This window comes from Equus quagga, chromosome 2 (genome assembly GCF_021613505.1).
Source record: "Equus quagga isolate Etosha38 chromosome 2, UCLA_HA_Equagga_1.0, whole genome shotgun sequence".
Classification (NCBI taxonomy): Eukaryota; Metazoa; Chordata; class Mammalia; order Perissodactyla; family Equidae; genus Equus; species Equus quagga.
This window is the reverse complement of record NC_060268.1, coordinates 45,907,713-45,921,269: the sequence shown is the minus strand read 5'-3', so window position 1 is coordinate 45,921,269 and position 13,557 is coordinate 45,907,713. Positions and strand designations below refer to the sequence as shown.

Sequence of the window (13,557 nt, the reverse complement as noted above, 5' to 3'; positions counted from 1 at the left end):
AGGAGGCAATCTAGGGACTCCTTGTTTCTGACTTATTTCCTGGGAAACACATACCATTCGGGAGAGCACAGGACTCTGTGAAACATGGCTTTTATGGGTCACCCTTGCAACTGCTCTAAGCCTGTTTCCTCCTCTGTAGATTGGTGCTGAAATAGTCACAGCTCATTGGATTTTTTGAAGACTGCCTGAGATGATGTATGTATAGTGCTCAGCATAGTGCTTGGCATATGTAAGGAGACCATACATGTTAGCGGGTGTCATTGTATGGCACAGAGACACTGTTACGCACAAAGTCTCCTTCTCCATTCTGTGCCCAAGTCTTGGTGACGCATGGGTCACGCTCATTTCCTTGACCATAACAATGTTTAGTCTGGCAGTCCCAAACTTTTTGAGTATGTTTCTTACTTGCAAAAAGAAAACCTTCCCATATATATATATATAAAATATGTTATATATATTTATGTTTGTATTTATGTAAGTGTATGCATGTATATGTACGTATATGCGTGTATACATGTGTAGTAAAGACAATCTGTGGATTAAACATTAGTAACCTTAACTTTTAACTTTTTGTTGAAATATATATGGAAGTTCTTATCTTTTTTCCTGATAGCCTGAAAGACTGTTTTGGACATTCCTAGGGGACAGGTGCCCCTGCGGTCTCATCAGGTGGGGTAACCTTGAGGTTGCATTACCCGGGAAAGTCTAATAAGCAGGCTTCTTAAGGGAGTCTTGGCCGGCAAGGTGCTCCTGCTCTGTTGCTCACTGTTTTGTTCAGAGCACTGATCACGTACTTAAATTGTGTCATTAGTTTACAAGTTGCTAGTCTGCTCATTCCTGCCTCTCTCCCCAAGCTAAAATGCAAACATGCTCCAGAAGGGTAGGGCCTTTGTTTAGTCCCATCCATTGTCCTGGCTCGATGACAGTGTCTGACGCATAGAAGGCCCTTAGATGAATGAATGGATGAACGTTGGGGCAAGTGTGCCCTCTGTTCTTTCCCTCCCCACAAATGTTCTTGTTCATGGAGGGGAGCCCAGGCTTAGGAGGATGTAATGATAATGGTGGTGGTGCTGGTGATGATGATGAGGTTGTAGCCAACGTTTGTTGACGGCTCTCTGTAAAGTGTCTTCTGTGGGTTGACCCTCCCTCAATGATGTTCATAGGAGCGCTGTCATCTCTCCATTCCTCCCAACCCTGCATGCTGTGGACCCCTCACTGGGCATCATTTGACTAGTACTGAGGAGTTGCGGTTCTGCTGGTATCAGTGAGGCGCCAGACGCCCAATCTCCAGGCCCATTTGCTCCATACATGCATTCTTCTGGGATCTTTGCATAAACATGGGTGTTTCACATATTTCCTGAGTGGTGCAAATGACTTTAGGCCACTTCCTTTTTAACGCAAGTAGCCTGTGGACAGACTCTTTTTGGTTTTTATTTTATGGTTTAGAGATAATCTCTCCCTTAAAAGTCAGGACTATTTCTCTCTCTGGAATCCAGATTGTACCATAAAAAACTATATCTGCCTCCTCTTGTGGCAAGAAAAATAGGCTTTTTTCCCCTCAAGATCCTGACAGTTACTTTTTATAGCTGTCATGACATAAAAATGTTTCATCAAAGGTGGGAAGATCTTTTGATAGTGCTGAAACTGTGGTACTCATTGCGAAAGCTCCTGGGGTTTGGCCTGTGGGCTTCACAGATGCAGGCAGTGTCCCCAGACAACCACTGAACGCCTTTCGGCTTAGCCTTCGATGACTCATCCTTTAAGGCAAATATAGAGATAAAAGTAAACTACTATATAAAAATGGAAACTGATCTTCTATGTATTATTAACGCTCTCACCTGGTGTTTGGTTGGGAGTAAAAGAAAAATCAACTCAAATTGACTTAGACAATAAAATAAATGGACAAATCATATAACTAAAAAGTCCAGAGATAGGGTAGCCTCAGGAAAGGCTTGGTCTATTTTCTTTCTCTGAGTTTCTTGGCCCTGCATCTTCAGTGTGGAGTTTATTCTTGGCAGCCTCTACACTCAGGGTCCTGAGATGCTGTCAGTGATCCCTAGGGTTACTTGCTTCCAGGTTGGAATCCAGTATGTAAGAGAAAGCCTACATCTCCAGCAAATTCCCAGAATTGACATAGTGAGTATTGGTAAGACCTTACTCATATGACAGGTCATGTGCTAAGGCCTCAACTCAAAATTGTAAGTAGGAAGATGGGCCATGCAGTTGGTTTAGGTGGATCTGGACCTGACCCTGGAGTTACGGATGGGAGTTGAATCCATCCTGACGAACTAAGAAATTTGCATCACTGTTAGCTGAGGGGAAGGGGAAAGTAGTCAAATGTCTGTTGTATCTGGCATTAGAACAGAACTGGATTTGGAGCACCAAGGTTGGTTTTTGATATTGATTTTTTGTAGCTGATATGTCCTACACTCTCCAAATATTTGGGTTAGTTTCCATTTCTGGTTGTGGTAGCCATTAGTGATGCCTATCAGTGTTTCTGGCTTTCTGCCTTTTGGACACATGGTGACTCTTTCTGGTCAATGAGTTGTGAGCATTTGGGTTGAAGCATTAACTTGTGGGTGTGAGACTCTTCAGAGCTTTTGCTTTCCCTGTGGTACTGAAATTGGAAGCATTTGAGATGGTGGCTGGTCCATTGTGAGTAATTATGATGAGCACAGCCTCCTTGCTGGCTCATGTTGGACAAGTGGTACAAGCAAGAAATAAACTCTTATTATGTTAAGTCGGAAGATTCTGAAGTTGTTTGTTACTGTGGCCTACCTAGTTTATCCTGCCTAGTACTGCATTTCCTAAATCCATTTGGATTATTTGGGGGTTGCTCACAAAAGTCCTATATTTGTATAATTCTTTCAACTTAGGAAAAATGCTTTCAGGTCTATAATATCATCTTATTGCCACAATAGTCATATAAATATATAGATGAAAAATATTATTAGCTCCATTTTGCCAGGGGGAGAATTGGGGCAAACTCCTCAAATTCTCTGTTTACTTGTTTAGCTGTGTTTGTTACTTTTTATTTGCTTGTTTTCTTAAGCAATATGATTACACAATAAAAATCTCATTATAAAAAGTATTGCTTCTTGTTTTATTAATATTTTATTTGATGGCCCACTTCTGAAGAATTTCACATTTTTTACTTTATTCTTTCTCTGTACCAAGTAGACAATGTTGAAAATGCAAAGGACTTTTGCTGCTTTGGTTGGAAAGCTAAGTGAAGGGAGTGGTTAGCTACCTATTTGCCTGCATTGAGCTTTGTTAGGGGCCAAGAGAATTACTCTTGAGGGGGACTGAAAGGGAAGACAAGGAAGCTGGAATGATACATCAGGCAATAGATAATGGGCTCCTACTGAGGGGGTTGACTCAAGAGCAAAGAGTAGATGTATAATATTTCCCTTGGTAAGAAAGTGGCAGCAGGCTCGCAATACAGAGTGGAGGAGAAAGCAAGGGCAGGTTACTCTGAAAGCAGAAGAGATATCTGCTTTGCAGGGAACTTGGGAAGCACAGTGGTGAAGAGTTGGGCTTTAGAAGCAGAATACCTGGATTCAAATCCTGGTTCCACCCCTTAGAAGCTGTGTAACCTCTCGTAAGCTACTTCATCTCTCTGCACTTTGGATTTCCCTTCTATAGGGTGGGGTTAGTAGTACCTGTTTCATAAGGATGCTGTGAGGATAAAATGTGCTATGAAATGTAAAGCTCTTAGAACAGTACACAGTCCTTGACATATTACAAGAGCTTGATAAATATTAGTTACTATTATTATTATTTGTTGTCACCGCTTTCGCCACCATCCTGGTCCAGGCCGCCCATCACCTCTCACCTGGATTAATTCAAAGACTTCCTGACATCTATTCTTGTGTCAGCTCCAATTTCTTCTCCACCTGGTAGCTAGGGTAGCCTTTTAAAATTAGAATCTCATCAAGATTACTTAAAACTTTACAATGAAGTCTAAAATCTTTAGTACAGTTTCCAAAGAACTTCTCTCTCTGGCCTCGGTTGGTGCTGACCTCTGTAGTCCAGACTCATGTTCCCTCTCTTAGATCCCTGTGTGTGCCATCTTCTGCCTACCTCAGAGCCTTTGTATTGATATATTTTAGAGGAGCAATGCTTTCCCTCATCCTGATGTTGCCTTTCACGTGGAGGAGTCTCTGCTGGGGTGACAGTTCTCTCTCCACCCCTTTACTCACTCTGTCCAATGGGAGGTGGAGTCATTTACCTGATGTGTCAATCTTGGAGGAATTTCTGGGCCTCCTCAGCTCAGCTCTGCCCTCTTCCTCTTGGAAGTGAGCTTCCTTCTGGGAGTGGGTGGCCTCTGATGCTCCTCTAAGGGCAGGCTCTTTCCCACAACATGGGAGGCCTGCCTGGTCCAGGATTGCTAATGACTATGTGGCTAAGCCTACCTCATCAGGGGGTCAGTTAAACTCGCCCACCTGGCTAACAAATTAAAGCCATGACTTCCAGCCTGTCTTATGTCAGCACTAATGATGCTATACGGATTCTCCAAATGTACTCCTTTCTCCTCCCCGCTCCTCGTCTTTCTGAATTGGGATATTTCTAGTAGTTCATGGTGCAAAAGTAGTGCTAAGAGGATAATGCTGAAGATCTTCTGTGCTGTAGTAAGGAATGATTTGTACTAAAATTTGACTGTAAGCCAATAGCCTGGCTCAATGAAATGGCTGAAAATTAATGTGCCTGATTTAAGGTCTTACCAATACTCACATTTTTGGACAGGGCCGTGGAAATGGAAACATTTTTTCCTTTCGATTGAAAAACAAAGAAAGGTAAACGTGTCCAGAGATTCTCCAGGAGGGGGAGCCCTCGTTCCTTGTTCTCAGTCATAGCTGTGAGGGTTTGCACCATCTGTGACTAAGTCACAACAGAGCTAGTAGAACAAACAGGATGGTTGCTATACATCAAATTAAGCAAAATTGTCACAGTCCCCATTTGGCATTATCACTTTATCCCACACAATTGGCTCTTCACCTATATGGAATTCAATTTTGTGGGAGAGTTTCTTTCTAATTCCTGCCATGGTTTTGAATATCCCAGCAGAAGTTCTGTCTGTCTTTTTAGCAGGATACAGGCTTAACCTCTGTTTTGCTTTCAACTTTGAAGGAAAATATGAAACAGAATTAAGAATATGTGATCCTTTAAGTTAACTGCTTTTTCTCCTTTGCTTTTCGTTTCTCAATTATTTTCTCCAAGTCTCTTTCTTAGAAAAACGTGCTGTGACCGACAGTTCTCACAGCCTTGCTTCCTAGCCCAGCTCTTGAGTAAATAACTCACTACAAAATAGTCATCATCAGCTCAGAGAACAGTTTTCAGCACATTACTGTGCATCAGACCAGCTAGGCTGGAACTCTTCTCTTGATATCTCTCTTATTCTTCCACAATGTGTTGCACAGAGCTGGACACATTGATTCCTGGTCAATGTTAAAAATGGCCATTTAACAGATGACCATATATTTTTTAATTAGGCAGCAGTGATTACTAGGAGTCAGTGTAGGGTTACTTAAATCACACAGACTAACCTCAGTTTTAAAATATGAGTGGATGGAAGTTCCCTGGGCATGTCGATACTGAATTTCAACAAGACCTGTCACCCCAAATTTCTCATGCTATCTTGATGGATAAGATAGAGGTAAGCCTCATGGGAGTATAGTTCAGCGTATTTATAAAAGGTTAAATAAAACATATTTTGTATGTTTCCTATAAACACCTGAACCTGGTATTTACATTAATCAGTAAAGCAATTTCTAGTAGTTTACCATAATTTTATTTCTCTAATTCAAAAAATTAGGGGCCGTCCTGGTGGCACAGTGGTTAAGTGCACACATTCTGCTTTGGTGGCCCTGGGTTTGCCAGTTTGGATCCCAGGTGCGGATGTGGCACTGCTTGGCAAGCCATGCTGTGGCAGGCATCCCACATATAAAGCAGAGGAAGATGGGCATGGATGTTAACTCAGGGCCAATCTTCCTCAGCAATAAGAGGAGGACTGGCAGCAGATGTTAGCTCAGGGCTAATCTTCCTCAAAAAAAAAAAAAAAGAAAATTTTTTTTGATCTTTAGCCCTGTCTTTTTTAATGTATTGGTCTACAGCTTTGGAAGACTGTATAAAAGGCATGTGTTTGATATTTTTTGATGACACAAATTTGGGAGAAATATTTAATACTTTGGGATAGCACACTCAAGATTAAACTTTTTTCATTAGGCTGGTATAATAGGAATACATGAAAAACCTTGTACAGCAATATTTAAAAAAATCAACTGTGAGTGTTTAGGAAAGGGAGACCTGATTTAATAGTGATTCATGAAGATATGATCTAGAGATTTTAGTTCATCAAAACTCAATATGAATAAACACTGAGATCAATTGCCAAAATGCTGATGAAATTTTGAAGCATGTTAATACAATAGTCCAGAATGCAGAATATCAAAGTCTCTACTGCACATGGACTGGTTGAACCAGATCTGCAATATGTGTTTGGTTCTGGGCACCATGTTTTAAGAGAGATGCAGAGAAGTTGGTATGGACCCAGAAGAGGTTGACCAGGAAGAAATGTCAATAAAACAAGTCATGGAGAATGGCTGAGGGTTTCAGAAATATCTGGATCAGAGTGGAGAAGATTTAGGGGAGGCCTATGAGTTGTCTTCAATTATTTGAAGGTTGTCAACGTGGAAGGGGCTTCGACTTGGGCTGGGTGGCCCTGGGGATGGAATTTTTAGCACATGGCAAAAACTTACAGGGAGGTAGATTTGAGTTTCTCATAATAAAGACCTTTCCATCAATTGCCATTCCTAAATGGAAAGAGGCTGCCTTTCAAGGTGGTCATTTTCCCATCAGAAGACTTTCAAATGCAGGTCTAGGGGCCCCTTGTCAGAGTTATCTAAAGTGTCATGTTTTGGGAAGGTGGACCACTTGATCCCTGAAGTGCCTTCTCACCTCACTGGCCCCAGCATGAGCTCACTGTCTGCATACGGTAGGTGCCTAAGCAATATCTGCCAAATGAATGACTGCATAAGAGTAAAAAATCTCAGGGGCAGACTTTTGCACTTGTCACGCTTTTCAGTCATGCATGATTTTATGGCATTGAACAGTAATTTCACCTACTATCAGGAGCATGTCATCTTGGGAAAAATGAAGGTCTTGGGCCACACAGAGTATAAAATTTCCTAGATAACTGGCTTATCTTTCTTGCTCTGGCATAACTCATTCTCAGCCTTGAAAGTTTTAGAGCTATTTCTGATAATGAGCAATGCCTTGCCCCAAACTAATGTGATTCTATTTCTTTTTCAGGATAATCGTATCCACACATCCAAGTACAACATTCTCACCTTCTTGCCAATTAACTTATTTGAACAGTTCCAAAGAGTGGCAAATGCCTATTTCCTTTTCCTACTGATTTTACAGGTAATGTTTAGGTTGTATTTCTTCATCATTTGTTTGTTAAAAGTATTCATATAATTTGAAAAAGTAAGTTAATTTACTCAGCTAAATGTTCATGATTAGGTAAAACCATCCTTATCAGATTTTTAGTGTTATTATTGCTGTTTCTCTTCACAAATGTGGGAGGGTTAGGAATGGGTAAAAACTAGTACATTCATCATTTTAAACACTGAGGTCATTTTAAAATGCAGCCTTGCACTTTATTTGAACCAAACCAGAGCCTAATAATTACTTTTCGTAGCCTTCCTCCTTTTTTTTATCTCCCCCTGATGTTGTCAGTACGGGTATTGCCAGAGTTGAAGTGCAGAGTCTAGCTGAGCAGTAGTTTGTGGAACTTAATTCAGTAAACTTCATTTGCATCTGAAAACAATGCATATTTTACATGCATGTAAGTAAATGATGTATGCTGTATGTTATTTCACTGTAGAGTGAACATTTTTAACAGTTTTAAGTGGTCAATTGGTAGTTGATAACATTTGTTTTTCCTCCCATTTGACTAAATTTGGACCTAAATGAAATTTCTGCTTTTACTGATATTTTAGGAAGGAAAAGACATAAATCAAAGAATACACATATATATAAACAGCTCGTCAAAGAATACACATATGTATAAACAGCTCGTGTTAGCCAGTTATTTACCTAGTGTTCACTTTAGAGTAATTTAAACAGACTAAACTGACAGATTCAGAATGTGCTTGGCTCTGTGCTAATTATAAGAGGTAAGAAGATGGATGAGATATGTGCAGTCTAGATTAATAGCTTGAGTACTGTTTTTTCTTTAATTGAATGATTATTTGTGTTAAAAATCTTTCGGTTTAATGGCAGAAACCTAAATTTATTTAAGCAAAAGAGAATATATTCAAGGGTGTGTCTCATTTCATGTGTGACTATATTCATGGGCAAACTATTTCAACAGGATGTGACCTCTCTTTCCTCAGTTTTCCACCATGTTGACCTGACTCTCAGGCAGGCCCTGTCCACCTGCTGGCCCCTGAAAGCTTTAGACTTTTATCCTCTTGGCTTCAACTCTAACATGAGAGAGACAGCAAGGAGGAGGGAGAGACAGAGAGAGAGAAGAGAGGAGAGAGCATGAATTCCTTTTTCTGTTGCTCCAGCACGTTTTGGGATTAGGTCTGATTGGATTGTGCTGAGTTATAGCCCTGTCCATAAACCAATCACAGTGGCTCAAGAATTTGATGCAATGATTGTCTTGACCTAGACCCCATGCAAAAACCTGGAACCAGGATGGGATCAGTGCACCCCAATTACATGGACTGAAAGTAGAAGGGGCAAGGTAGTTCTTTAAGAAATAAGGGTACGGTTGAGAAGAACTACATATGAACAGGAAAAAAAAAAGCCATGACTGTACACCTTACAATTTATTGAAGAGACTGTAGAATCTAAGATTTCTTTCCTTGCGAATTTGCTTTTGGTTTCTTCATATAACCATTTACATCATTTCAGAATTTTGAGCTCGTTTCTCTAATGGCTTTCTTGTTTATGATCCAAGGCTCTTGTTCACAGAATTTTTTATCTGAAAGGAACCTTTGAGGTGGTTTAGTCAAAGCTTCTTTCTTTTTTGATGAAGAAATTAGACGCAGAGAGATTCGGTGACGTGTGAAGCTTTTACTGTGAGTTAATAATAGAACTAAGACTAGACTCCAGCCTTTTTGCCACCCAGCCCAATGTTTTTGTTGGTCCCTCAGAGGCTTTTGAGGTTTGTTTTTTAAATTTTAATCTTATGTGGCAACTATTTTATAAAATTGATTTAGTTTAGGGCTGTTTTGATGAGGCCTGATCTCCATACACTGACCCTCTCCACCCCACCTTTCCCTGTGTGATGGCCCTAAAGCAGCTCCAAACTGAACCCATTTGAAAACCACTTGTCTAAGAGAGTTGTGTCAACTGTCATGGCATCTCTCTCAGGTAGGTGGCTTTGAGGTACAGGCATAAGGCTTTGGAGTCAAATAGACCGAGGTTCAAATTTTAGCAGTGTATGTTCTTGGCCCAGTTGCTTGACCTCTCAGATACTTATTTATGAAATGGGAAAATGATATCCAGGACTGCAGCATTTCCTGACTCTGGGGCACCATTCACAATGTATTCTGATACAATATTTTGCACTAGTCATGCTATTTACATGGAATACAAATCCTATGGGTTTGTGCAAAACAACTCTGGTACAGAATCTAACTCAATAAACTTCTCTGAGGATCAGATGACACAATGCATGAAAAGTACTTGGCACAGTGTTTGGTGCAATGTAGACGCTCAGAGTCTCTCTTTGGGAACTGATGAAGAGTTGGTAAAATTGTTAAAAGTTGAGATGAGAAGCTGAGAAAAGACAGGCGACTTTTATCCTGGGTAAAGATCATCATCTGTGAAAGATTTCAAGAAGCTTTTTAACTGACTATAAAAATTTTATTTTTAAATGGTTCAGTGATTCTTTTATTCTATGTATCCTCTAACTGAATGCAAACACTTAAATTATTGAAAGTTGTTCTACGTTATACAAATAACTGAATATAATCCCATTAATTTCTATCAAGTCTTATAAAATTAAACAACAAAATTTGGAAGATATATTTAGTAAATTTAAAAGCCCTAAACTCTTTGAAATGTTTGTTTCAGTTGATTCCAGAAATCTCTTCCTTGACCTGGTTTACCACCATTGTGCCTTTGGTCCTGGTGATAACTATGACAGCTGTCAAAGATGCCACAGATGACTGTGTGAGTATTTGCTTTTGAGCATTCCTGAGTTCTCAATTTTGTTTGTGACCTCTCAAAACTAGAAAATAGAGATCCATTTTCAATTTTTGAATGATGCTCTTTTGGTCAATACCATATAAAACTCTTCTGCTATTTGTTTGATGATTAATACAGGTGTTATAAAACCAGAGCCTGTTTAAGATAAAAGCAAGAGGCTTTCAATAACTAGACTCACTTCCTCATTTTACATGTGAGGAAACTAAGGCTTATAAAGAACTAGTGATTTGCGAATGATAATGTAACCAATGAGTGAAAAGAGCAGAGTTACAAACCTTGCTTCCATTCAGTGATGTAATTATCCAATATCACATGTCTTTGTCTAAGTTTTGGGAGTTGGTAGATATTAAGCTCGCACATCCTCTGCTCATTATACCAGGAGTTACAAAAGCAAATAGCTTCAAAAATCAGGCAACTTAAGTGAAGTATAAGACAATAGAGAGTTTTGAAGTCTGCATAATCCAAATGAGGTTATTTAAATTTAAAGATTTAAAACGCAGTCTTGGGCAAACTAAACATTCTAACTCCAGACAAGTTATAGTCTCACTCTAGGTGACTGCATGTACCCTAGCCTCAATAACTATATACCAATAACTTACAGGTTCATGCTCCCTGCCTAGGCCTCTCCTCTGAACTTGTACCCATATTTCCTGTTGCCTTTTTTTCTTTTGGTGAGGAGAATTGGCCCTGAGCTAACAGCTGTTGCCAATCTTCCTCTTTTTGCTTGAGGAATAGTGGCCCTGAGCTAACATCTGTGCCAATCTTCCTCTATTTTATATGTGGGACGCTGCCACAGCATGGTTTGATGAGCGGTATGTAGGTCTTCACCTGGGATCTGAACCCACAAACCTCGTGTTGCTGAAGAGAAGCATATGAACTAACAACTATGCCACCAGGCTGGCCCCCCGTTGTCTATTTTTAAACTGTCTGTGTCTTTAAAGTGGGTTTCTTGCAGACAGTATACAGTTAGGTAATGCTTTTTTATGAAATCTGAAAATCTCTCTTAATTAGAATGTTTAACCCATTTACATTGAATGTGATTATCATTATCATTAGATTTAAATCTATCATCTTGTTACTGCTTTCTAAATGCCCCATTGGTTCTTTGTTGCATCTTTTTCTACCTACTTTTAGATTTAATTGAGTATTTTTTGTGATTCCATTTTATCTTCATTATTGGCTTAATAGGTATATATATGTGTATATATATATATATTTTGTGTGTGTGTGTGTGTGTGTGGTTGTTCTAGGGTTTAACTTACCACAGTCTACCTGCGGCAATCTGGCTTTAGAGCACTGGCCCTTATTCCCTAGATCCCTCTGTGCTAAGCTATATGAGGGATGCAGAAATGAAACAGACACAGAACTCCAAGTTAAAAAAAAAGCTTAAAACCCAGTAGGGGAAGATGGGACATGTACATGAATAACAATAATATGAGATAAAAACGTTATAAGTCATAATAAAAAAACGAAGTGACTTGGTTCTGGTTGGCAGTGGAGGTGGAGTGTGAGAGGGAGAATTAAGGAAGGCTTCATGGAGAAGGTGGCAACCCAGCTCTACTGAGAGTGGTTGAGTATGGGAAAGTGAGTTGGGAGATTTGTACTTATCAAGTTGGTTCTTATAATCCTCATAGTTGTTTTACGTATAATTTTCTGATAAATCAACAATTTGATGTGACTCATTTGAAAATTGTCTCTCACTATATAATTTGCCTTCATACACCATGTTTCTATGGGATGCATGGGATATAACTCTCTTCAATTTTAGTGAATTGCCTAATATATTTCATGGTGCACATTGTGACTATAACCTTTGATGCTAGATTTTTAACTAACGCACAGGACCTATTCACACTGATGAATAACGTCCCTTTAAAGTGGTCAACTCGGGACGTTCCTGGAGTCCACCCATTCCTGTGAGGTTGCTATTGTTCAAGGTACTTTGGAGCTCCTCTTATAGAATTGCTCTCATGGTCAGTGTACAAGGTACAGAAGAAAGCCAATTTCATGACTTGTGTTCACCCAGCTTTGGAAACAAATGCCATTTGTCAGCCCGTTAAAAAAACCAACTTATTCACCCTATCTGCTTTCTAAGAGAGCCTTTCATATATTTCCCAACATAAGACACCCCTTCATGCCCTTTCTGAGGATAAATAGCTCCATCTTCAAAGAATAAATGATATTTTAAAGAATGGGCTAGAAGCAGCAAAGGTAATTCGAGGAGAGGAAATTTCAACAATGATTTGAGTAATGATATCTTTGGAGTAAATATGTGATTTCTCCATACTATCTGATCTTTCAGGGAAATAGTACTCATTTAGATGCATGAGTTCCTACATATTGACTTTAAAGTTCTTATTCATTATAGTCACACTTCATAGAAAAATAAAATGGTAGAGTAGAAAGAGCATGGACTTTGGAGAAAGACATCTAACCCTACCATGTTCTGAAAGTGTGACATGAGGCAAACCGCTTCTTTGAACCTTATGTTGTTTGTGTAATGTGGCCAATGACATCAGCACTGTTGGGAAGATAAAATGAGATGCTGTGTGTAAAGCACCTGGCATGGAGCCTGGCTCACAGCGGGCACACAATCAATGCTGGTCCTCTGCTCCCTTCCTGTCTGGGGTGGTTCCCTTCTAAGCCTTCATATCTATTTCTAGAGAAGAAATTGTCAAGAAGAGTCAGCCTGGGCCTGAGACTACCATTTCTAGTCCTTCCAGACTCTATCTGTTCCAATACCAAGACCCCTTGGAAAATCCTGGGCAGAAGTGGAAGTGGCCCCAGCTTGAGGCCCAAAGAGTGGGCTGCTCAGCTTTTAGGGGGTGAACTGATTGATCCTTTTCTGTGATGCCCAGTTAGTCAGTGTAGGGGACTGTTTTCAGGTTGGACACAGATGTGACTAAATACCAGGTGTCCTTTGTCTCTACTGCAGTTAATGCTTGAATGTGCTTTTATTTTTGTAATAATATGTGCCAGTTCATCATCCAGATATCTTTATCAGTCAGGGTCTTGGCAGGAAACAGATGTCACCCTGAAATGGGGGAAGATTGGAGAAAGATTAATAATGAAGGGACCATTTACAAAGAGTGTAGGTGAGGAAAAACACATAGGGTAGCAACGTGGGTGGCATTACTACTTCTAGGCTTGAAGGGGCAAAGGGAGGAAGCTATTACCAGATTGGAGCTGTTCTTGAGTGTTGCTCGCAGCCACTGGGGCTCTCTGTAGAGGAAGCAGCCACTGCTAACCAGCTCGAAGGAAGCCAGGGAAAAAATTCCCCATTTCACTTCCCTCTGGCCCTCTGCTCTTCTGCTAGTACCACCTGCTGGT

The 13,557-nt window shown here is 40.0% G+C and overlaps 1 protein-coding gene across 6 annotated transcripts in view; it reads left to right on the top strand.

Moving 5' to 3' along the window:
* ATP8B4 (ATPase phospholipid transporting 8B4 (putative)) overlaps nucleotides 1-13,557 on the top strand; it is a 217,090-nt gene that overhangs the window by 53,518 nt on the left and 150,015 nt on the right. For all 6 annotated transcript variants that reach the window (XR_006887667.1, XM_046655054.1, XM_046655056.1 and 3 more), the window contains exons 5-6: nucleotides 7,312-7,425; nucleotides 10,093-10,191. Coding sequence is in view for 5 of the 6 variants with exons in the window: in XM_046655054.1 (XP_046511010.1) it covers nucleotides 7,312-7,425; nucleotides 10,093-10,191 (213 nt within the window). In the remaining variant the exon portion in view is untranslated. The remainder of the gene's footprint in view (nucleotides 1-7,311; nucleotides 7,426-10,092; nucleotides 10,192-13,557) is intronic.